This window comes from Pristiophorus japonicus, chromosome X (assembly GCF_044704955.1).
Source record: "Pristiophorus japonicus isolate sPriJap1 chromosome X, sPriJap1.hap1, whole genome shotgun sequence".
NCBI classification, from domain to species: Eukaryota; Metazoa; Chordata; class Chondrichthyes; family Pristiophoridae; genus Pristiophorus; species Pristiophorus japonicus.
The window spans coordinates 34,405,150-34,430,181 of NC_092010.1; the positions used below are offsets into that span (position 1 = coordinate 34,405,150).

At 45.8% G+C, this 25,032-nt stretch overlaps 1 protein-coding gene across 5 annotated transcripts; it reads left to right on the forward strand.

Moving 5' to 3' along the window:
* Positions 1-87: 87 nt before the first annotated feature.
* mcrs1 (microspherule protein 1) lies at positions 88-24,322 on the forward strand. Of its 5 annotated transcripts, none has more exons than XM_070869356.1 (15): positions 88-222; positions 2,223-2,367; positions 4,387-4,537; positions 5,894-6,032; positions 6,662-6,805; positions 9,611-9,720; positions 11,725-11,833; positions 12,572-12,710; positions 13,709-13,784; positions 15,328-15,356; positions 16,741-16,833; positions 18,971-19,053; positions 19,882-19,969; positions 20,951-21,078; positions 23,599-24,322. In XM_070869356.1, exons 1-15 carry the CDS (start codon positions 181-183, stop codon positions 23,737-23,739), a joined length of 1,617 nt encoding a protein of 538 aa, XP_070725457.1. In that variant the 5' UTR covers positions 88-180; the 3' UTR covers positions 23,740-24,322. The 5 variants fall into 5 exon arrangements, with proteins under 5 accessions (XP_070725457.1, XP_070725459.1, XP_070725458.1 ...); XM_070869358.1 differs by having other exon boundaries at positions 88-171; XM_070869357.1 differs by having other exon boundaries at positions 23,543-23,710.
* Positions 24,323-25,032: the final 710 nt, after the last annotated feature.

The following is a 25,032-nucleotide window of genomic DNA, read 5'->3' on the forward strand; positions in this document are numbered from 1 at the left end:
GATGAACATGCGTAGAATAAAAAGAGATTACTTTAAAAAAATTGCAGCAACTCTGGTGGCGTGACCCGGAAATGTTTGTGGGCCGCAACTTGCGGTGACTTGGGGCCTACAAGCGGTGGCCGGAGCTGGGCGCGGAGTCCATGAGTTGAGCTGCCAGGTTTGGGGAAGCGGGTACGTTTGATGCATTGTGCTCGTGACGGACGGCGGCGGCGGCAAATCTGGGTAGAGTTTTATTGTATCTTTCAGTAACTTTCAGGGTCCGTATCCGCTTCCAATATCGCCCAGTGAGCGACTGCAACTGGGTCTCTGCCCTGTGGGGTGTTTACAAGTCGTACACAAGGATGTTCCAGGGCCTGAAGGGTTTGGGGTTTATTGTGAGACTCCATATTGAATTTGTTGGAGGTACATTTTATTTTTGTAAATTATATGTACAGTTGTAAACATTTGTATACTTTCTTTTCCAATTCCTGCTCTTTCGACACCCCCTTCCCACAAGGCAGAGTCCTGCTGTGTTGCAGCGTTATATAGGCAACTTCTGCAACTGTGGTCGTTTTTCATGTGTCAGCCGAAGTTCTGTGCTGTGCTATTTGACTGAGAGTGTCATCACAGTCAAGCCTGATCCTGCCCTCTCTTAATGTCTGCACACATGCAGTTTCCAGAGGAGATCACTTGATGGTCATTGAGATTGGGAACCTGGTTGATTTTTCAACCCCCAACCCAGTCCAGAAATATTCTCAATTCTGGTACCGCACCACCGACCTGAGATCACAAGCGGAACCTTTCTGCTTTCTGGCTCAGTGTCACAGCAACTTGTGTATTTACCCATGGGCCACCCTGGTAAAATTACAGCTTGATTCTGTTGCTCTCTGCTATAAATGATTGGGCTGAATGAGTTAACCTGAATGTTTCGTGTTGCCCTTTCAGCAATAGTTTACAATTTTTTGGCTGAGTTTAAAGGTCTGTGTCGCCTTGTATTTGGAATAACTGATGCTGTTTGAATCACTACAGTTTTAATAGTGATGTCTTTGTCGTGATCTAGGCAGCAGTTCAATACAAGTTCGTGCATAAAATAGAAAATTTGTTTGTGTCAAAAATTCTGCAATTATGTTCTCTTGTTCAGATGTTTTTCTGGGAGCAAGATGTGATCACGGGGCTTCAATGATGCTACATTTAACCAGGATCTTATATTATAACCAGGATCTTACATTAACAGACCAGAGTGTCTCCCATTGGATTTCCACATGTCCCACACCACCCAAATAGCCCGAACCAAAGTCGCAAACAGCATTCTCTGCAATGACTTTATGATTGTGGGGCATTATCCTTTGTTGTCCTCCTCAACTTCTCTGCAGCCTTTGAGACAGTCGACCAAACTATCCTCCTCCAACAGCTCTCCGTTGTCCAGCTCGGTGGGACTGCCCTCTCTTGGTTCCGCTCTTGCCTATCTGATCAGAGCCAGAGCATCTGCAGCAATGGCCTCTCTTCCAGCCCTCGCACCATTACCTCCAAGTCCAGCAAGGATTTATCCTTGGTCTCCTCTTCCTCATGGGGGTCATCTTCCACATTACACTGACCATACCTAGGTCTACCTCTCCATCACCTCTCTTGATCCATCTACTGTCTCTGTTGTCAGGTTGCCATAGTGGATTGTCGGGGTGCAGTACAACTCTAGAGTCAGGTTAAAGGTCATGGATGGTCCCGTGCATACTGAGGTATAAGGTGGCTTCCAGCACGTGGTCACACACTGCTTGCAGGTTGCACTTGATGCTGTAAAACTCCAATCCCTTGCAAAGTGCTAGGCACTTCTGGACAATTGTGCCTCTTGGGGAATTTTCTCAACTTTTCAACATTGTTAAAATGAAGACTCCTGGTCACTGTTCTAATATTAAAAATGAGATGCCTAGTGGGGAGGAGCTCTGCGGAGGTATCTTAAGCATAGCTACACAGAGCATCTTGCCAGATTTAGTGTAGTGCAGAGCACAGCTAACAGTATAACTCCAGTCTGCTGACTGGTATCTGTAGCGTAGCTGCTGTATAAAATGTAGGAAACAGGTGTAAAGTGCTGTATATAATGGAGGTTATTTTAGTTGGATGTTTGAAAAGGTATTCGTAGAACAAAAGAGTTGAGTCAGGCAGAACTCCAAAATGGAAGGGAAAGCAAAGGAATGTGAACTTGCTGGAGACATTGATTTCAAGTTTTCTTTGTTGAATTTGTTTTACAGATCTACAAACTCTTGATCAATAAGACAATTTTGAACAGAAAGCTTCATACTGTGACCGATCGTATCACGCTGCCAAGGATGATGAATAATTCTGTTTTGGTTGGTCAGAATTGCTCTCTTCTGGAGGGCAGAAGTTTAGATAAAGGTATTGTATGCTCTGGTGCTGGGGTGGTGGGGGGGGAACTGTTTGATGTAGCTCAGGGGTGTCCAAACAATGGCCCCAGGGCCTACATTCAACCCCTGATCCCTGGTAATCTGGTCCATTGCTTCTAAATCCTTATCCTGCTGGTTTGCCCTGTTAGAATTTTGTGGACCTGGAGATTTGGAAAGGGCTGGTTTTAGCACTGGTGGATAAATCTTAAATCAGAACACCAAGATCTGTTGGTATTAACAATGTAAGATCTCTGCAAATTAATGGGAACCTGGATTCAAACTTTATACTTGGCCCCGAAACTCCATGCACACTGAAGTGGTTAATTAAGACAAAAATGCTTGGATGCCCCTGATGTTATAGCCGTTGCCATTTTGGTCATTACAACTTTCGTTCAGTGGTCCATGATCCATTTAATGCTGCTAGCCACGTAGATTGAGCATATAGAATCATAGAATGATACAGCACAGAAGGAGGCCACTCGGCCCATTGTGCTTGTTCCAGCTCTTGGAGCTATCCAATTAATACCACTCCCTTACTCTTTCCCCCTGGGCCTGTAATTTTTTTCTCCAAGTATTTATCCAATTCTCTCTTGAAAGTTACTACAGTATAGAATCTGCTTCCACCACCCTTTCAGGCAGTGCATTCCAGATCGCAACAACTCGCTGCGTTTAAAAAAAAAAAAGAAGTTTCCTCGTGTCATCTGTGGTTCTTTTGTCAATCATCTTTAAATCTGTGTTCTCTGGTTACTGCCCCTTCTGCCAATGGGAACAGTTTCTCTCTACTGTATTTTGAACACCTCTATCAAATCTCTTAACCTTTTCTGCTCTAAGGAGAACAATCCCAGCTTCTCCAGTCTCTCCACATAACTGAAGTCCCTCATCCCTGGTATAATTCTAGTAAATCTCTTCTGCACCCTCTCCAAGGCAGGGAAAAGTACGTCTCTTGCCACCCCCAGCTCCACTATGATTGCAATAATTGATATGAGTGAGCTGCCAGGATATAGCAAATTAAGCGATTAAGTGACAATCTAAACTGAGAGTGAATCTCACCCTTGTGTGCTATTGAAGACCAACAAATAGGTTCTTGTGTGCATTATTGAAGATTGCATTTATATAGTATCTTTCATGATCACCGGTCGTCCCTTACAGGGCTTGACAGGGTAGATGCAGAAAGGATGTTTCCACTGGCTGGGGAGTCTAGAACCAGGGGTCACAGTCTCAGAATGTTGGCCATTTAGGACTGAGATGAGGAGAAATTTGTTTGCTCAGAGGGTGGTGAATCTTTGGAATTCTCTACCCAGAGGGCTGTGGAGGCTCAGTCTTTGAGTATATTCAAGACCGAGATGGTAGATTTTTGGATAATAAGGGAATCAAGGGATATGGGGATAGTGCAGGAAAGTGGAGTTGAGGTAGACGATCAGCCATGATTTCATTGAATGACGGAGCAGGCTTGAAGGGGTCAAATGTCCAACTCCTGCTCCTATTTCTTGTGTTCTTCCTATGTTCTTATGTCCCAAAGCATTTTATAGCCAATGAAGTACTTTTTTGTTTGTACTGGAGTCACTGTTGTAATGTAGGAAATGCAGCAGCCAATTTGCACACAGCAAGATCCCACAAACAGCAATGTGGCGATGACCAGATAATCTGTTTTAGTGATGTTGATTGGGGGATAAACATTGGCCAGGACACCTGCTCTACCCCAGCAATGGTCAGCTTTCAGGAGATGAGGAGGGGAAAGGAGGGGTGGGGGGTGGGGGGTGGGGTGGTGAGAGGTTTGGCAAAACAAACCTGTTGTAATTGGAAGGCTAAAGTCGCTCCAGTTAACAGGCTTGAATACAATAAGTGTAAATCGATAGTGTGTACTTCAGAGCAATACAGAAGTCATGTCGAGTCACAGCATTAAACTGAGTCTTTTCTGGAATCTGGTTGCCGAGCTGTATATTGGACCACGTGGTAAAGCTCGTCTGTGTTTAAATGAAATAATAAGCAACGCTTTCTCCTTTTTTTGAAGCTGAGCAGCAGTGTACACTGGGTACTATTGGGACAAGGCTTATGTCGACTGGGCCTGTGGGGAGATCTGATGGGGACCAGTCCCCCTCGGCGCTGAAACGCACCGCAACTCAAGCCTTCAGCCTACTTCCCAAACGCAGGAGCTCCTCCAGGTAACGCAGGGGTGCAAATGCTCTGCCTCTTCAGCTAGCCCACGGGTTCTTGTTTATATTACAGTGCCACTTCTTCTTGAAACGGTTCTACATTATGTATTGCTGCTGGCCCCCCCCCCCCCCCCCCCACCCGATGCTCTGAATTCTATCTACGCTGTGGGGTGGAGTTCTAAGTACTGCCGCTGGCGAAGAAACGAGATTGTGCACACATGGTTGCTTCCAAGTTGCAATTGACGTGTGGCAACAAACAGCAGCTAGAAGCGGCAGTGATGGCCTTTTCTGCTTGCCTTCAGTTCCACTTCGCCTCCCAAAGGCAGGTAAGTGAATCCACCTCTGGAGATGGTGTGTGCACCTAGTGAGCTGTGCGCAACACTATAGAAGTGCCCGCGACAAGAGCATTTGCCAGGAAGACCGTTTCCTATTATAAATGGAGTATGGAACTCAGATCCATAATGTACCAGCGAGCCTCCACAGGTAGATACGATGGTAAGTACTGCAGGGAATCGAATACAGCCAGGGTGATCTCCTGGACTAGTTTCGATCGCCTGGATAGGTCGGAGAGGAATTTTCCCAGATTTTTTTTCCCATGGGTTTTTATCTGGTTTTTGCCTCTCCCAGGAGATCACATGGCTCCGGTTGGGGTGAAGTGTAGAATGTTTCGGTGTAAGGGATGTCGCAGTTGTGTGGAGCAGACTGGTTGGGCTGGGTGCTCTTTGCCTTTCCGCCATTGTTCATTGTTCATAGGTTTATGTGTAACCTTCAGGGCTGCTGACCGAGGGCCGTGCGGTTCTTTGTCGGCCGGCGCGGACACGATAGGCCGGAATGGCCTCCTTCTGCGTTGTAAATTTCTATGTTTCTATGTCCTTTGATGCAGCACTGACAGGGTTCACCTGAACAAAGTCTGCACACTGCAAATGGAGTTGTTTATTGGAGGATTTAACTTAACAAGAATATGTGAAGAGCTTCAAACTCCCGGAAGCTCTGTCTACGCCTGCATTTGAAAGCTTGTTGCTATGTGTTTCTGCCTCTCCCTCCCCCATATTGCCATGCACACTTGGCTGTTGATGGAATGATCTGAAATGAGAGTATGAAACGAGGATCCATAATGTACCAGCGATCAGCCATGATCTTATTGAATGGCGGAGCAGGCTCAAGGGGTCGAATGGCCGACTCCTGCTCCTAATTCTAATGTTGTTCTGAAATTTGTTGCTTTTGTTTTATTTTCTCTCTTGCATCGGCAGTAATTCTACTAACTGGAGCAGCTAGGCCAGGCTTCCTATTCCTACAGTGCCACATTATTCTGTCATTTTCGTTCGCATCACTGACGGACCATTCTTGCATTGTTCATTCTTTCAGATCCATAAAACGCAAGAAATTTGACGATGAGCTAGTTGAAAGCAGCCTGGCTAAATCTTCCACTCGGGCAAAGGGCCCAACGGGGATGGAACCTGGCCGATACTCTGGCAGTGAACCATCGTCTAATGAGAAGAAAAAAGTATGTATTATATACACACCCTTGCCCCCCCTCCCCCCCCTGCCACACACACACACACACACACACACACACACACAACCCCCCCCCCCCCCTTCCACGCGCACGCACACACACACACACCCCTCCCTCCCCCCTCCGCGCGCACACACACACATGCCCCTCCTCCCCACACACACACATGCCCCTCCTCCCCACACACACACACGCACCCCCCCACACACACATGCCCCTCCTCCACACACACACACACACACACATACACACACACACACCCCCCCATACACACACACACACACATTTTAAATGGGCGATCCCTTATTCTGAAATTATGCCATCAAGCCCCCACAGAATCTTTTATGTTTCAATAAGATCAGCTCTCATTCTTCTAAACTCCAATCCATTGAGATTTCCTTTTTAACTTTTATATATCTGTTCCTTATCCACTGAAGTGGCAAGTGTATTCTCTGAAATTTATTATGAAACCTACATGTTAGATGAAAACTTTAATCTGGTAACTAAATAATTTGTGCAGGAATGGATTGTTCAAGCACTGGGCCAGTTGTAGAAGTATCGTGTGCAGGCCACGTGTCTGGTTAGGATTTAATACAGCCCTCTGTTTCTTTTATCAGATATCAAAGTCCACCACAGTGCCATCAGCTCCCAGCAGCATCGCCAAGCGGCTGAAGAAAAGCAAGCAGCCACTTCAAGTCACAAAGGACCTTGGACGATGGAAACCAACAGATGACTTGCTGTTAATAAACGCAGTCTTACAGGTAAAGTGGGAGGAAGGGTGGGGTGTGGGGGAGAGATTCTAGTTTTGTGTAGCCTTTCTCTTCAAACTCTACGTAATGGAAGCCTGTATTATCTGAAATTTGGAACTTTGTTCCGATCCCCCCGCCCCCCCCTAATTATTTTAGTGGGTGTGCAGTCCCTTTAACGGGCTGCGCGGCCCATTCAAAGTTACTTGCAGGATCCCATGGTCCATTCCCTGAATATAACCTCGGGCCTAACTAACCCCCAAAAACAAAAGCAAAACACTGCGGATGCTGGAAATCGGAAATAAAAATGGAAATTGCTGGAAATACTCAGTGGATCAGGCAGCATCTGTGGAGAGAGAAACTGAGGTAACATTTCAGGTCGATGACCCTTCGGGACCGAGCGAATCCTGCTGGACCCTATCCTTTAACTGGAAGCAATTACTCTGTCCACTCCAATGTCAATTCTGCATGCCATAATGTTAATTTAAATAGTTTGAAACCTGGAAGTGCACGTAATACCACACAGACTCATCTTTGCTTTATCTCCTTTTTCCTTATTTTGTATTTTCCCTCTCTCTTTCTCTTTCCCCCCCCCCCCCACACCCCCAGCCCCCAGCCCTTGCCATACACAAATCCCTGGATAAGGCGGCAGTAACTAACTACCAGTACTAATTGAACTGGTTTCTCGGAGATTGGCTCCCAATTTTAGTGCTTTCGTATGTTTTGTAAAACCCTTTTCAGTTCAAGATCTCTTGTCTAAGTTGCCTTTTAATCTATAAAAATGATTGTGCCTACATAACAGTCCAAAAAGTAACTCGCTTTAGATGTTTTGCTAATGTGATACGCTGCTAGATTTTTCTTTAATCAGCTCCGTCTACACCCTACCTCATTCACCTTCCTATATTCCATTGCAACCATCACTTTTTTCAACTGGATGACTGCATTGTTGCATCTTTGCATTTATTTATCTAGGGAGGCAAAAGTGAGTCCAGACAAGCAGAAAATATTCTGAATTTCAGACCATGCCTTTCATACATTCAACTCTATTATAGCACCCGATTCTTGTCACTGGGTGGTGCTACAGTGTTGCTCTCATATTTATAGAGAAGTGCTGAGAAACTGAGAGGAAGAGGTAAAGGGGGAATGGGCCGAATAGAAGTTAAGAAAAGTAGAAGAGGAAGACCAAAGGAAGCAGTGAATCGAGAGGAAGTAAAATCAAATGTTATACCAAAACTGATCTTTTGTAAAGTTAGAATGGATCAGAACAGGAATAAATATGAGCCTCATTATTCATGGACTAAGGTGTATGGCACTTTGTGATGTTGAAGAAGCGCATAGAATCATGGAATAGTGCAGTACAGGAGGCCTTCAGCCCACCGAGTCCGCACCGGCTCTCTCGAAGCTCAATCCAGTTAGTCCCACTCCCCTGCTCTTTCCCCATAGTTCCTTCAAGTATTTATCCAATTTGCTTTTGAAGGCTACGATTGAATCAGGCAATGCATTCCAGATCCTAATCACTCATTGCATAAAATAGTTTTCCCTCTGGTTCTTTTGCCAATCACCTTAAATCTGTACCCTCTGGTTATCGACCCTTCAACCATTGGAAACAGTTTCTCTCTATTTACTCTGTCTAATCCCAGATGTAACTGGGTTAACTTGCAAGGCCTGGTCCAGTTGTTTCTTGCCGGCAGTCCGGTTGCTAGGCAATCATTGTTTCGTTTGGGATTTTCTCCAGTGAGTGAGACGTGTTTAAACAGCAAGTATGTTTTGTTCTGCCCATAAGTTAAACTATAATAGTTACATGATAATTGTGGGTTGAGCACATGGTATAAATCAAAATGATTGCCTCCATTGCAGTCTACTGATTTTGCAGTGAATGACCCCACCAGTTGTTAAAACATTCTTTGAGCTCTGGAGAGGATCAAGGTTCCTGCTCCTGATCACTATTGTGTGACCCTGCCAGAAAATGTTGATGTGGGAGATGAGGTGGTGAGGAGAGAATCCGTCTCGGCTGGGATACCCTATGAATTTGAATAGTGCTGACACTGCCTGGGTTATACACAATGAATGACTACTTGGATGAGGTACTGGCGGGTAGGCCACATCTGGGGAACTATACCCGAGCACAAGTCACCACCTTTAGGAGAGAAGTGATTCATCATCATCATCATCATCATCATAGGCGGTCCCTCGAACGAGGATGACTTGCTTCCACAAGAGTTCACAGATGTTTCAGTGAAGGACCCGATGTTCCAGTCCTGAACTCCAATTGAGGGGGTGGAAGGATGCCTGTGCGTTGATTTTTTTTTTTTAATGTGTTGTGACCGTTGCACATCAGCCACCACACGGGCTTGACGGAGGCAAGGGTTGACCAGGATGACTGGAGACCTGCTCTGCTGTACGGACCGAGTGCACACACATATCGCTGTGTGGGCAGGCCCGTGCTGCACCTGGCCCTCGGCTCTTCTGGGCCCCGTACCCTCATTCACCGCACCTTCGCCCACGATGTTCCAGGGCTCAGCGCTCCAGCTCTATTTATAGCCCCGACATGCGGTGGTGGTCTCACAGGAAGTGGCGTTGGATGTGGTGGGCGTGAGAGGGAGAGGGAACGAGTGTAAAGAAAGACATACAAGGTAACTGCCTCGTGCCTTATGTAACCAGAATGGTCTGCAACTGAAAACCTCATTCGGTGCTGCAGTTGTGGAACATGTACACATCTTTTAATAATTGCTCGATCTATAGATAATGTTAACAACCTGCCCACCGGTGGTAGCTGTGCGCCCTTTCTTTCGGGTCTGATGTTGCATTTTTGAATTGCAGACAAATGACTTGACTGCAGTGCACCTTGGGGTGAAGTTCAGCTGCCGCTTCACGTTACGGGAGATCCAGGAGCGGTGGTACGCACTGCTGTACGATCCTGTAATATCCAAGTAAGTGAGTGTGGGAAAACTAAAACCTGTTGTGCCGCGTTATGACAATGTCCACTGCTCCTGTCCTCTATAATTTGATAATGAATCGGAATGTTCTGCTCCTCCAAGGTGTGGGAAGCTGGTGCTGAGGATTGGAAACTTTTCCACTTTGGACATCCAGTGTCAGCTTTGGGCACAGCACCGTTGGACGTGGAGCAAAGCTCCCTCTTCTCTGCTCCAACTTCAGAAGAACATCCCCTGCTGCACTAGAGTGACATTTTGCCTGCAAGATGTGCCAGTTCGAACTGAAATTGGGGCAGTTTTGTGTGGTGGGCTTGGCCTGTGGCTCAAACTCAATCCATGTAGGACCCTTCGAGCAAGCAGATAGTGAAGATGTTTATCCCATCAACTGGACTGGATTTAAATCTAGCTTACAGACGAAAGGCCAATGTTTAAGCCGCCCTATCACTTATTTTAAGTTTGATGTTGGCCATTTTTATCTTTCTCCCTTTTTTAGCCGATACTATTTACAAGGATGGTGCCTGGACTGGAGAATTTTAGCTACAAAAAGATTGGAGATGCTGGGTTTATTTTCTTTTCAACAGAGGAGGCTGAGGGGAGACCTGATTGAGGTGTATAAAATTATCAGGGGCCTGGATAGAGTGGATAGGAAGGACCTATTTCCCTTGGCAGAGGGGTCAACAACCAGGGGGCATAGATTTAAAGTAATTGGGGGGAGGTTTAGAGGGGATTTGAGGGGAAATGTTTTCACCCAGAGGGTGAGAGTCTGGAACTCACTGCCTGAAAGGATGATAGAGGCAGAAACATTTAAAAAGTAATTGGATATGCACTTGAATTGCCGTAACCTGCAGGGCTATGGACCCAGAACTGGAAGGTGGCATTAGGCTTTCTATGATTCTTCTTTGATTCTATGACCATTCTTCCTCTTTTCCCCCCCCCCAGTGCCAATACAGACGAGGCAAGTTGCTGGCCTATTCTCAGCTTCTTGTAGGCACTGCTAGAAAGTGTTGTCGAGTGGGCAGGATGTCCCATCGGGAGAATTGGCATAGAATCAAAAAATTTACGGCAGAGAAGGAAGTCATTCAGCCCATCATGTCCGCGCCGGCCGACAAAGAACTATTCAGCCCAATCCCACGTTCCAGCTCTTGGTCCGTAGCCCTGTAGGTCACGACACTTCAAGTGCACATCCAAGTACTTTTTAAATGTGGTGAGGGTTTCTGCCTCTACCACCCTTTCAGGCAGTGAGTTCCAGACCCCCACCACCCTCTAGGTGAAGACATTTTCCCTCAAATCCCCTCTCATCCTTCTACCAATTACTTTAAATCTCTGCCTCCTGGTTATTGACCCCTCATGTGGCAAACCTTGAGCCCAAACCTAGATGGCACCTCTACGATGCAGTATGGTGATACACCAGTGTACTTTTCCACCGAATGATGAACTTACATTTAAAACAAATATGTCTCTGGTATAATTGTTGTGATTTAAGATCATTACATTTGTAGAAGACAAGGAATGATTGATTGTCATCAGTTTTACTGATTGGAGTGCAATAATGAATCGACCAGTCATTTTTCTCCATTGTCACTTGGTTGGAATTGCTATTTCCTAGTACTCAATCGTTATAGCTTCATCAATCAAAATTGAAATATTACGTATGCAATCAACTCAAAGTTCAAGTTATCTATCATTCAATTTTTTTATCGTTAAATTGTCACTTTGTTACGTTAATTCAAATGATTGAATAATATTTTTAGCACAAAGACAACAAATAATCAGGAGCAGACTGTAACTCATATAGTGGATAGGAGATAGTTCAAGGTTGAAATGTGTGCAATGTCGGCTTCAGACGTGTGCAAATTGATCAAGCTTTGCGCCACGTCAGCAGAGCTTTTAGATTTCACAACTGTCTCTTAACTCCTTCCTCCCCGATCTATCCCGTGAGTAAGGCTTGACATTGAAAGTCCATGCGAACCCAGATCTCTTACTAGCTGTTTGTTCTTTCAGACTGGCTTGTCAGGCGATGAGACAGCTTCATCCTGAAGCGATTGCAGCAATTCAGGCCAAGGCTCTCTACAGCAAGGCAGAGGAGCAACAGTTGGCAAAGATTGGATCGGTAATCCTTGCAGTATTTTCCATAGGGACAAACTATATGCTGATTGAACGATCTTTTCAAACTGGACTTTGGGGTGTGGGGGGGGGGGGGGGTGCTGTAGGGGGAGGATTGCTACCAGTCCAAGACTTGAAGTGGGTTATATTGTATACAGAATAGTGTACACAATGAAGAGTGTGTCACAAACGTGTTGAGGGGTTCTGATTTGATTCCAGCTCTGCCGAGTTAGTTGAGTTCATCCAGAGTTGGGGCACTGCATTCCTCCCTGCCCTAACAATAGGGGAAAGTGGGCGAACATTGGATGGGGCTTAAGATATGATGCACTCTACAGTTGAATAGCCTGCTGGCACTGCCACAACTCACACATGAAAAATGGCCATGAGAGTGGCGGACTGCTTGTACTTGGTGGAGCTCCACCAAACATTTGTACCTTCAGAAGAGGGGAGAACGCGTGCGCATGCAAGCATTAATATAACATTTAATGTGTCTTCCTAGTACCAGTAAGCGTTGCAATAAAACATTTAAATAAAATCCTAACCTATCTGACTGTGCTCAATTTAAATAGACTTGGATTTGGAATTTAATTGGAGCTGGTCCCTAAATAATCCAGGCATCTTTCTTCGGTCTGGGAGATGAAAGTTTACCTGTCTTTGCCTGGAGGTCCTAACCTTCCGATGGGGCAATGCTGACAGAACTGTCTGACATTGTTTGCCATTCTTTTTTTTTCTGTTCTGCCCGCAGACCAGTCAGCCCACGCTGGACACTTTTCAGGAGTTGTTGAACAAACACCCAAATGTTTTTTATCAGTCACGTACTGCCAAATCCCTGCAGGTTCATTGGCAGCTGATGAAACAGTACTACCTCTTGGAAGATCAAACAGGTAAAAGCATGTTGGCTGTGTGGCTGCTGAGCGGGGAATAGCCATTGATCCGCTGCTTTCTGCATACCCTTGGACATTGAAGTGACTTTTATTGAACTTGTGCCTGGTATATGCCCCTCGTATCCCCTTTGAGCTAGCGAGGCACTGGTGGTCGTGGATGACCTCAGTGCCTTCAGTCCAGATTTGCCTTGTGATGTGAAGGTGAGATAAAGTAGATTGGTTAAACCAGATAACTCCAATATTAGCGACTTTCTCTTAATGGGTACATGGACTGCTCCCTGTGGAAGATCAGCCATGGCCTAATTGAATGGTGGAACAGGCTCGAAGGGTTGAATTACCTCCTCCTGTCCCTGTGTTCCTCGACTGAGTTGTGCAAATCGGGAAGTTCCAGATTTGTGCTTAGCTGATTTCAACCAGGGCAACAGAATCACCCAGGACCTAATTTCCTGCCTCTCGCTGGATGTTGGCTGAGGACGGGATCAGGCTTGGCTCTGTTGCCCCCGCCCCCACAGTTTAAATAAAGCTGCTGCTGAGGTGTGTAATCTCCTCCAGCCCCACCCCTGAGATATTTGCGCTCCTCTAATTCTGGCCTCTTGAGCATTCCTAATTTTAATCGCTCCACCATTGGTGGCCGTGCCTTCAGCTGCCAAAGCTCTGGAATTCCCTCCCTAAACCTGCCCCTCTTCCCCCTGCCCCTCTCTGTTTTCGGCCTTCAGCTATCTCAGCCCTGCACTCTGGAACGCTCACCTAAACCTTGTTACCCCTTTCCCATGCTTAAAATCTCTCTTTGAACACTCCTTCGGTCACTCTCCTAACTCTCTTCTATTGTTCAATATCTGGTTTTGCCTGTATGAAGTGCTTTTGCACATGATATTACATTAAAGGTGTTATGTAAGTGCAATTTGCTGCTGCTGTTGTAGGTTAATATGAAGTTTATTTTACTCGGTGGGCTGATACTGCTTTTTTCCTGACTGGTTCTTTACTCTTTTTCTTTCTAGTCCAACCGTTACCTAAAGGAGACCAGGTTCTGAATTTTTCTGATGCTGAAGACATGATTGATGACAGCAAACTCAAGTAAGAGTTTGAGGATTTATGTACAATGGGAAACATAGAAACATAGAAAATAGGTGCAGGAGTAGGCCATTCAGCCCTTCGCGCCTGCACCACCATTCAATGAGTTCATGGCTGAACATGCAACTTCATTCTTTCTTTTCCCCCCTCTATTTATATTCTTGTCAAAATGACCTTAATTCTTGAGCAGTGAAATAATACCGAGAGTTAGGATGTTACCCATGTACCTCCTGGGACCTGGGTTAGAATCCAGCACAGACTGATGGAAGAAAGTATTCTCTGGGTGTAAGGGCCTAATGTGGGATGAGTCTCAACCCAATTCCTAGTTTACTGCCCAAAACAACACATTAACCTGGCAAATCTTAGTCATGTGGTTCCAAATATCTCCCAGTGATTTTGATGTGGATCTGAGGTGTCTCCAGTCTATGATGAGATAACTGATCTGAACTGGACTGCTGCAATTGGAGTCCCTACACTAGTGAAGGGAAAATCAACTGCGGCACTTGATCCTGAATGCTGTGCACTGACCCCGGCTGGAAAGTGTGGTTATTGCGCGAGGACATGATTAGAATACACTGGTAATCCTCTAGACCACCACCCCCTCCACCCTCCACTGAAATGCTCAAATAGGCTCCCTGTACTCATTATTGTGTACACAAGGAAAGGCAACTTGGGTGAAGTACTACAGGGCCACGAGAGCCTGTGGAGCTACATGAGAAAGAGTCAGCACCTTCGGAGTGGGGCAAGAAACATTAATGTGGTACAGGTGCAGTGTCCGAAATCCGGAGTTCCAGACTCCAGACCAATCAGTGGCAAGGTTGTCCGGAATCCGTAAAATGTTCTGGAATCCGGACCTGCTGACCTCGGGCCTCGCCTTGCTGCCGCTGCCCTTACCTCGGGGCTTCCTCACCGGCCCGCCCGAGCACCACCTCTGCGACGGGGCCCGCCGGCCCGAATACTTCCTTGGCAGCGGGGCCCTGCCCCCAACAGCCCCTCCTTGGCGGGGCCCTGCCCCCAACAGCCCCTCCTTGGCGGGGCCCTGCCCCCAACAGCCCCTCCTTGGCGGGGCCCTGCCCCCAACAGCCCCTCCTTGGCGGGGCCCTGCCCCCAACAGCCCCTCCTTGGCGGGGCCCTGCCCCCAACAGCCCCTCCTTGGCGGGGCCCTGCCCCCAACAGCCCCTCCTTGGCGGGGCCCTGCCCCCAACAGCCCCTCCTTGGCGGGGCCCTGCCCCCAACAGCCCCTCCTTGGCGGGGCCCTGCCCCCAACAGCCCCTCCTTGGCGGGGCCCTGCCCCCAACAGCCCCTCCTTGGCGGGGCCCCCCCTTTCTAACGTTCCAAAATCCGGAAATACCCAAACCTGGGTTCGGGTGTTTCCAGATTCGTGACATCAGGAAGACGATCCAAAGTCTGGAAAAACGCGGAATCCGGAATGGCATCGGTCCCAAGGTGTTCCGGATTCCGGACGCTGCACCTGTAATGCAGTATATGGAGAAGCGTCTTGGTTCCAATGGAATGCTGTGTAACACTGTTTTTCTTCCTTTCCCAGAGAAACACGCGATGACGTCCTGGAACATGGTAGGTTGCCAGATTTCAGTTTGTGGTGATGAAATGTTTGCTGACTAAAGCTAATTACGGGGAGAGTCCACAAGAGGGTCAAGGTTCCTGGTATGTCAGTGCATCATCCCGGGCTTTATTGCACCCTGTTTTAGATGAGTGCTTGTGTCAACTCATCCAACCTTGAGTCCAACTATTTCCAGTGTTTTGCAAGGATATTATAGTGCCGTGTGCAGTTTCTCCTTCACCATGGGAAATGTTCACCTCGTCGTCTGAGGTGTGGTTAAAAGTGCAGCTATAAAAGACAGTGCTACTGTCTAACCCACAGCATCTCACTTACACCTCCTAGATGTCACTAGTTGAACTGGAGAGTGTAATTGATAGCGAGCAGCAGGGCTTTGGTATTTATGGGAGCGGACTTGAATATGCTTTAATACCTTCATAAAATACCAGTGTTTTTGGGAGCTATGGCCATAGTGTGTTATAGTGACTGGTTTCATATATTCCATTTGTTCATGAAAGTGCCCAAAAGGCAAATGTAGAAGTGATGTTGGGAAGTTCTTCAATACCGATTTAATGTATGGAATGGACTCCTGGGCAAGGAAGCAAATGTCCTAGAATAATTTCAAGAACAGATGGCTCTAATGCGCGGGGCTGTAAGCTTGGGCTGGATGGAGGGGCCGAATGACATCTCTCATCGGTGTCCATCTTCCGATGGTCAGCTTGTTCTAAGATCTTGATGCGTAGTATCGGAAGGAGGATTTGCTACATGCAGTGGCTCAGTGGGCAGCACCCTCGCCTCTGAGTCGGAAGGTTGTGGGTTCAAGTCCCACTCCAGGGACTGAGCACATAAATCCAGGCTGACACTCCCAGTGCAGTGCTGAGGGAGTGCTGCACTGTCGGAGGGGCAGTGCTGAGGGAGTGCCGCACTGTTGGAGGTGCCATCTTTCGGATGAGACGTTGAACCGAGGCCTCGTCTGCTCTCAGGTGGATGTAAAAGATCCCACGGCACTATTTCAAAGAAGAGGCGTTATCCCCAGTGTCCTGGCCAATATTTATCCCTCAATCAACATCACTAAAACAGATTATCTGGGCATTATCACATTGCTGTTTGTGGGAGCTTGCTGTGCGCAAATTGGCTGCTGTGTTTCCCACATTACAACAATGACTACACTCCAAAAGTACTTCATTGGCTGTAAAGCGCTTTGGGACGTCCTGAGGTTGTGAAAGGCGCTATAGAAATGCAAGTCTTTTATTCAGATGCCTTCTGTCATTTCTTTAAATGCTAATCCAGCATCTTCAAATTAGCCAATTTATGTTTTGCCTGAAAACCTATGCTGTAGCAAGTTGCTCCGGCCTTTTTAGATCCATTTTATTTCATTTTTTGCTTGTGTTTTTATTCCAGAGCTCACTCTGGCAGATCGGCGACAGAAGCGAGAGATCCGGCAGCTGGAACAGGAGCTTCCGAAGTGGCAGGTTCTCGTTGACAGCGTCACAGGTGAAGTGGCAAACAGTGACTGAACTGAGTCCCATTGGCTTTTGGGGCCTATCACAGGCTGAGGGCACTGCAGCCTGAACTCAAGGCATAGTCACTCCATAAAAAGATCATATTGGAATTAAGAACTCAAGTTACGATTGTTTATGAATTTCAGAATTTCAGAATTTTTCTGATGTGATCTCTATTTATATAACTTATTAGTCCTCAGTCCCACGACACACAGCATATTCTGCAGCATCGTTGAGCATGCCCTGCCAGGATTGGCACAGTGGAGCAGTGTGTTGGCGCCCAAACAGGCTGTGCCAGTGAGTGGTCATCATCAGTCAGTCATAGGCGATCCCTCGAACGAGGATGACTTGCTTCCACATGAGTTCACAGATGTTTCAATAAAGGACCCGCTGTTCCAGTCCTGAACTCCAATTGAGGGGGTGGAAGATGCCTGTGCGTGGATTTTTTTTTAATGTGTGGTGACCGTTGCACACCAGCCACCACACGGGCTTGACGGAGCTAGGTCTTGGTCCAGTGGCAAGGATTAACCAGGACGACTGGAGACCAGCTCTGCTGCACGGACCCAGTGCGCGCACACATCGCAGTGTGGGCTGGGCCTGCGCTGCCCCTGGGCCCTCGCCTCTTCTGGGCCCCGTACCTTCATTCGCCGCACCTTCGCCCACGATGTTCCAGGGCCCGGCGCTACAGCTCTATTTATAGCCCTGACCTGCAGTGGTATTCTCACACAGGTCGGGGCAGCCCACGATGAGTGGTAGAATATCGATATGTACCCGTGATTTCCCGTGCAGTGACTGGATGCAAAGTAACAACCATTTGTATAACGTGGCAGTCGCAGCCCTGACATCCTGGCTGGGGGAACATCTGCAGTGCAAGAAGTTACAAGAGATAAAACATTTTGGAGTGGGACTCGAACCCACGACCGAGTGACTCGGAGATCGGAGCGCTGCCACTGAGTCACGGCTGACGCCCTTAAGCAGTGCTAAAACTGCAGTCCGTAACGCACTGTATTTGTACAAGTACAGAGTCATGTTTTTGTATATCTCTTTGGGAGGTGGTTGCAGAAGTGCTATTGCGACCTTGCCAAGAGTATCCACATGTCCATCGCAACCCCGCTAGGTCTGTCTCTTTAACATTGGTCACCAATCCCTGACCAGAAAGACAAGCAGATGTTGCTGATATTTCTACAAAACCTAAAGATTACCTGCTCTCAAAACTGAAGTTTTAATTATTCTATTTATTGATAGTGTAATATTATAATCTTTATTGTAACGAACTATAATATATCACATAGTGTCTCCGGCAACTATTATACGAAAGGCTAATTTTGCCCATGCTGCTATGATATTGTGTGTGTGTTTATAAAAAAAAAAAGGCGCTATTTGCAACCGATCAGACTTTAAACATTTTCAAAAGATATATAAAGCTGGTTTGAATTTTAAATTTAATTTTAAAGTTCCAGTAATTACCAGAGACTGCTGGAAACAGGTTTTTCAAAAATGTTCCCAGTAAATGCAAAGTTGCTGAAAATGAGAATCGTTTTTTCCTCTGTGTCCCCAGTTCCATTTTGAGTTGAAATGAGTGCCACCATTAGAGGGCGCTCCAGCCCAGCACACCTCATACTTGGCTATGTTTGAAATTCCTCTCTCCGAATTTGGTGTTTGTGCATACGGCCACCAGCTTTTCCTGGAAGAGTAGCTGTTGGGAAGAATTGGTTTTGGGCCTGTGTGTCCAAGAGTTGCAAATTGGAAAATTATTTGATGTTTTCAAATGCAGTGATCAGGTTACCATGTGGTTTATCAGTCCGTTCCATGCTAAAATATTTGGCAGTTTTCCAGACTCTCTTTGATGGTGGTTGTTTAAAGGGACATTGCCTTGGAAAAGTATTTGGCAACATTTTTTTTGTTTACAAACAATGTGAAGTAAATCGTATCAAAATGCACCATCATGATAAATAAAAACTGTGATTCTCAACTTCTCTTCCTCAAAAGAAGGATAGTTTCCAAACACTTCTTCATTGAGACTGAGCCTTTGTTAGGAACATTGAGCATTGCACTTTATTTTCATAAAGGTAATATTCCCGCCAGAAAAGGCCTAAATTTATCAAATGATCCCATTTTGTTCCCTTCAGGTATCAGCTCTCCCGACTTTGATAACCAGACTCTTGCTGTTTTACGAGGCAGAATGGTCCGATACTTGATGAGGTCTCGAGAGGTAAGGCAGTATTTTCTCTTGTTTATATAGATGGTTATAGGGTGTGCTGGTTATTTTGTTTCAGTTCAAAAGGAAGTTAGATGTGGCCCTTATGGCTAAAGGGATCAAGGGGTATGGAGAGAAAGCAGGAATGGGGTACTAAAGTTGCATAAATGATCAGCCATGATCACATTGAATGGTGGTGCAGGCTCGAAGGGCCGAATGGCCTACTCCTGCACCTATTTTCTATGTTTCTATGTAAAGATGCAGTGATTTTTTAAAATCAAAATACTGCAAATGCCCAGCAGGTCAGTAAGCAAGCTAAGGAAGTGGGTTTCGATTTTGCACAGAACCCTTCATTGGAACTGTCCACGTCAGATCGGCAGAGTATCCACCTCTTCATACTCTGAGCTCCTCCATCAAAGATTTAGAAATGTATATCAATGGAGCAGCAGATGGAGGAATCATAGAGAAATCGACAGAGTATATCAGAAAGAACTTGCATTTATACAGCGTCTTTAATAATGTAGGCACAGATGTAGCTTTTATAGTCATTGCTCGATCTGTGGAATTCAAATTCAGATGTTGCTCTGCTGAAATTTGAACATGCAAACCTCTGTTACTAATTCGTGCTAATTCTGTGCCACTCTGCTGGGTTACGAGCACTGATGTAATGAATTCTGTAATGGGAAAATTGCAAAAAATGCTGAAGTTTTGTTAATGACTTGAAAAGGTGACTTCATTTTTTGATCCCAGAGTTTTTTAAATTCCAAAATGGATCCCTGTTTGTATGTCGTCTCCCCTCCCCATCTAATAAATACGTCTCCCTTCTCTTTCTCCTTGAAATAGATCACACTGGGTAGAGCCACAAAAGATAATCAGATTGATGTTGACCTCTCTCTGGAAGGACCAGCGTGGAAAATCTCCAGAAGACAAGGTACCGACCAGCAGCTTCTTCTATGTTGCTGATTCTTTCCTTCCTGGCTAGGCAACCCTGGGAATCTGGGCAGTGGACCTGTGGGCTACAACCACTGTCAGTACTGCTTTGTGACTGAACGGCAATGTGAGTGCCACTCTTAGGTAGAATTCCCTGCGTGCTGCATTCTTCTAAACCTTGGTTAACAACTGGGGCAAGAAGGTTTCAAATGGCAGTCTTGGAGCAGTCAGGTTTTTTTTCTCAATTTGACTTGCAATCTACATTAGACTGATTTTATCTTCCTCTTGTGTGACTTCTAAATGCATGTAATTCACCTTGTCAGGAATGGGAGGGGGACCAAGAAATTTAAACCAGTTGCTCGTATTTTATACTGGTCAGCATTTTTCAAAAATAATAATTCTTTGTTGCCCAACATCCACACACTATATCCCTTCCGGTTCAGGTTACCTGCAATACTGTCTGTGCACTCATTGAGCACGCCAGGATGAGCAGTACAGAATGTGAATACAGTTCCAGAATCATAGTGATACAGCACAGAAGGAGGCCCATCATGCCTGTGCCAGCTCTTTGTAGAGCTATCCAATTAATCCCACTCCCAGTTCGCCCTTCCTCACTCCATTCTTTTTCTCTCGTGCCCCCTCCCCAAGTGATTTTCTTTTTAAAGAGGCAACCAAGTAAGACGAGCAAAATTCTCTGAAAAATCTAAACGTCACCGGACACTTGGTATTTAGACTTGGCTCTTCTCATTGGACGTGGGTTAATGCTCTTGTGTGGTAGCTGTCTGGATTTTGTTGGATAGGCTGCCTCTGTCATAATGTGGAGTAGTAGCTAAATGGGAGCAACAAGGAATCTGTAACTCTATAATAAGCATGGCTCCAGAGAGGATCTAATTAGTCCTGGACTTGTTTCCTCAATGCGGGATCAAATAGCTGGACAATGATAATTTGCTTTTGAAAGAAGTTAATTTTGTTTGTCTTAAAGGTATAATAAAACTGAAGAATAATGGCGACTTCTTCATTGCCAACGAAGGCCGACGTCCCATCAACATCGATGGCAGGCCAGTACTCAGCGGAAATAAATGGAAATTGAACAACAATTCCGTTGTCGAAGTAAGTGTTGTGTCCGAGATGAGGTGCATCATCTTTCACTTGTCAAAATGCTCACTGTGTTGTGACGATCACTTGCCACAAATGTGGCTTTTTTTTTAAGCACATTCAGTGATTCCAATGATCACAAAAGCCACAAGTACAATTGAGCCTCAATATAAATTGAGGTATCTGAGCTACTGGGCAAGGATAATCTAGTAGATGTAGTTCACTTAAATTTTCAAAATGCTTTTGATAAAGTTCCTTGGTTAAGATTGATAAGGAAGTATAAGGCTCCCAGAATAGAGGCTTAGTAACAATAACAACAACTGATATTTATATAGCACCTTTTAACGTAATAAAGTAGAGAATGCTCTGACGGGTAGTGGGAGAAGTAGTCTTGTGGGACCCTTGCTGTTCAAAATATTTGTGAATGATGTGGAACGGGCTGCAATAGTAATCAATTACTATGTGAAAATGCTCTGTGGGCAGCTAATAGGGTTGAAAGGGGATTGGTTATTGTAGTATATGGAGAAAAAGCCAGACTGAACACTGAGCTCAAAGTAAAGTGTGAACTTAGTCTTTTATTGCAGGTCTCCAGAGTGCCTCTCCAACCTGTGAAGCCTTCTTAAATACCTGTGCTCCCAAGGGATTATGGGATCTCTTGGGACTCCAGGGGATGAGCCCTCTGGTGGCTGTACAGAGTAAATACAAGTTTACATATATAACAACACTCCCCCCAAAGTCAATAGTGTAACTGTTTACAATGTGAGTCGATCTGGGGCCCTTCTTTCCCTGGTTGATCGTCTCAGTGTGAAAGCTGGTGTTGTTGAATCATTTGTTGGGCCCTCACAGGGCTGCTGTGCAGCTGGCCTTGCTGGGCTGCCTGGTGTGTTGGGCCCTGCTGGGCTGCTGAGGATGATGGGATCTGTTTCGTGGTCAACCATGGTGCCGGTTGCCACTGGTGTGTATGTTGGGGGATCAAATTTAATACAAATACAGGATCATTGATTTCAATCTTGCGTGACACATTTGCGCTATCATGGTATGCACTTTGTTGAAGCCGCCTGCTCTCTACCTGTTCATGTCGATCAGGGTGAACTAACGAGAGCCTTGTCTTAAGTGCTCTTTTCATGAGCAGTTCAGCAGGTGGGATCCCAGTGAGTGAGTGGGGTCTCGTGCGGTAGCTAAGCAGGACTTGGGATAGGCGAGTCTGCAGTAAGCCTTCAGTTACCCTCTTCAAGCCTTGCTTGATGGTTTGCACTGCTCTCTCTGCCTGATCATTGGATGCTGGTTTAAATGGGGCAGATGTGACATGTTTGATCCCGTTATGGGTCATGAATTCTTTGAACTCAGCACTGGTAAAACATGGCCCATTGTCGCTCACCAGGACATCGGGTAGGCCGTGTGTGACAAATATGGCCCGCGGGCTTTCAGTAGTGGCAGCGGACGTGCTAGCCGACATTATCTCACATTCAATCCACTTAGAATACGTGTCTACAACCACAAGGAACATTTTACCCAAGAACGGGCCTGCATGGTCGACGTGTACCCTAGACTACGGTTTGAAGGGCCAAGACCATAAACTTAGCGGCGCCTCCCTGGATACATTGCTTAACTGCGAGCATGTATTACATCTGTGAACGCAGGACTCTTAATGTTCTTCAAATTCGCAATGTCCTGCAAGGCGTCTTAGCTCGGCGACATAACTCGCCATTTCCTGGCCTTCATACCGTTTGTAGGTGTAGAACCGGTACCTTGCCATCAGAATGATTTCCTTCGGGTTCAAATGCTCTCGGACCAATGTGCAGAAATTGTCGTATGATTTCTCCGTGGGTTTCGCAGGAGTGAGCAGATTCTTCATGAGGCCATACGTTGGTGCCCCACAGACGGTGAGGAGGATCGCCCTTTGTTTGGCAGCGCTCTCTTCCCCATCTAGCTCGTTGGCCACGAAATATTGGTCGAGTTGCTCCACAAAAGTTTCCCAATCATCTCCCTCCGTCAATTTCTCTAGGATGCCCACTGTTCTCTGCATCTTTGAGTTCGCTATCTGTATCTCGTCGCCAGTTGCAGCGTATGGAGAAAGAGTCAGACTGAACACTGTGAGCTCAAAGTAAAGTGTGACCGTAGTCTTTTTTTGCAGGTCTCCAGAGTGCCTCTCCAACCTGTGAAGCCTCCTTAAATACCTGTGCTCCCAAGGGATTATGGGATCCCTTGGGACTCCAGGGGATGAGCCCTCTGGTGGCTGTACAGAGTAAATACAAGTTTACATATAGAACAGTTATCTTCAGAGAGATATTAACCAATTGTGTAGCTGGCAGATTTCTTTTTTGCTCGTTCATGGGATGTGAGCGTCGCTGGCAAGGCCAGCATTTATTGCCCAAGATGGACTGGGATATAGTTTTTAAAAAAAATTATGAATATCTGGCATATAAAACCCGTGCAATTATTGGAATAATTTTTTGTTGTTGTTTCCTTCCCTTTGTAGATTGCTGGCCTTCGTTTTGTGTTTTTAATTAACCAGGATCTGATTGCATTGATCAGGGCGGAGGCTGCCAAGATGAACCAGCAGTGAGAGAGAGATTCCAGTCTCCGAGCAAACAGCAAATGATGGCTGACAATAATGATGAAAGCGTCCTCGTCGGTGGCCAGGGATTCATAAGCCACCTGATATTTGGACTGTAAAAACTGTTTTATCTAATTTTAGAAGGATTAACAAACACAGGACCAGAGCCATCTGCTATTAATGACGTATATCTGTCAATAGACACGCCATGGAAGGTGTTGCTTTACCCTCGCATGGACCAACTCAATAAAATATGGAGCTTAATAGGCAAGGAAGAGGAAAGAGAGCACGAGCTTGACATTTTCACAATTGTTGATGACACACCTGGGAGATGACTCCAGCTAGACAGTTCTTTATCATTTTCGCAGAAATCTATTCTCGTGTTCTGTCACGATTTTCTGTAAGTTTCTAATGAATGTTATTTAAGAGAATTAAACCATGCAATATTGATTCACAGTATAATCTGAGCTAAAACTTTTATTTTCCCCCTAATTTGTTTCAGTATTCAGATTTAAATTGTTCACAAAAAATATGTATTTTCAGCTTTTTAAAAAAAAAGCAAGGTTGGGGAAAAGCTTTTTGCATGGTTTACAGGTACTTAAGGGAGCTTTTCTGTTCTTTTGCTGCACTTGACTAAATGTCAATCTGCTAAAACCAATGGCAGTAATTCATTGCAGTGATATTCTCACCGCCGCCTCCCCCTCCCCCCCCCCCCCCCCCCCCCAGCCAAAATAAAAATAGAAAACACCTCTGCCCGACCTCTGATTTACACTGATGGTTTGGTCACGCAGCAAAATGGCTTCACAGCCCTCTGGGTTGGGTGTTTGGGTTTCCGGGATGTCTGAGGTGGAGTGGATTTAAGCAGTGGAGATCAGCTTGTCCCTCCGCAGCCCGGCCACTTCGAAAATGGTGCAGGAGTTCTGCGTGCCGTTCGCAAGAAATGGAGGCACCTTGGTGCTCATCAGGAAGAGGCTGTGTTTCACTCGCACGTGATCTCGAGTATTGTATTGGAAAGACGGACCTCGAATTCTTTTGGTAAAATGGTTCTCAATCTTAGTGAGATTGAACTATATGCATGTGCATTGTCCGTGGTGATGTGAGTGGGTTGATGATGCTGTTTATGATGCAAATTAAAACCATCCTATGCTCCTACATAAAACCACATCAATCAATTTTTTTGGGTGTATTCCCACAATCCTCTTTAATTTCCATAGCATTGCCCTGGGGTAGGTTAGGCACAAGCGCCTTTAATGAATTACCCTGGCTGCTGTCAATATATCTGTTGGAAAGATAAATATGCTTTTCAATAGTTTTACTGGTCATGAGTAGAAGATTACGCCAAGGTTGTAAATACTTCTACTAAACCAGGATAGGTCAATTAAGAGGCAGAATCCTAAAAATGCGAGAGTACT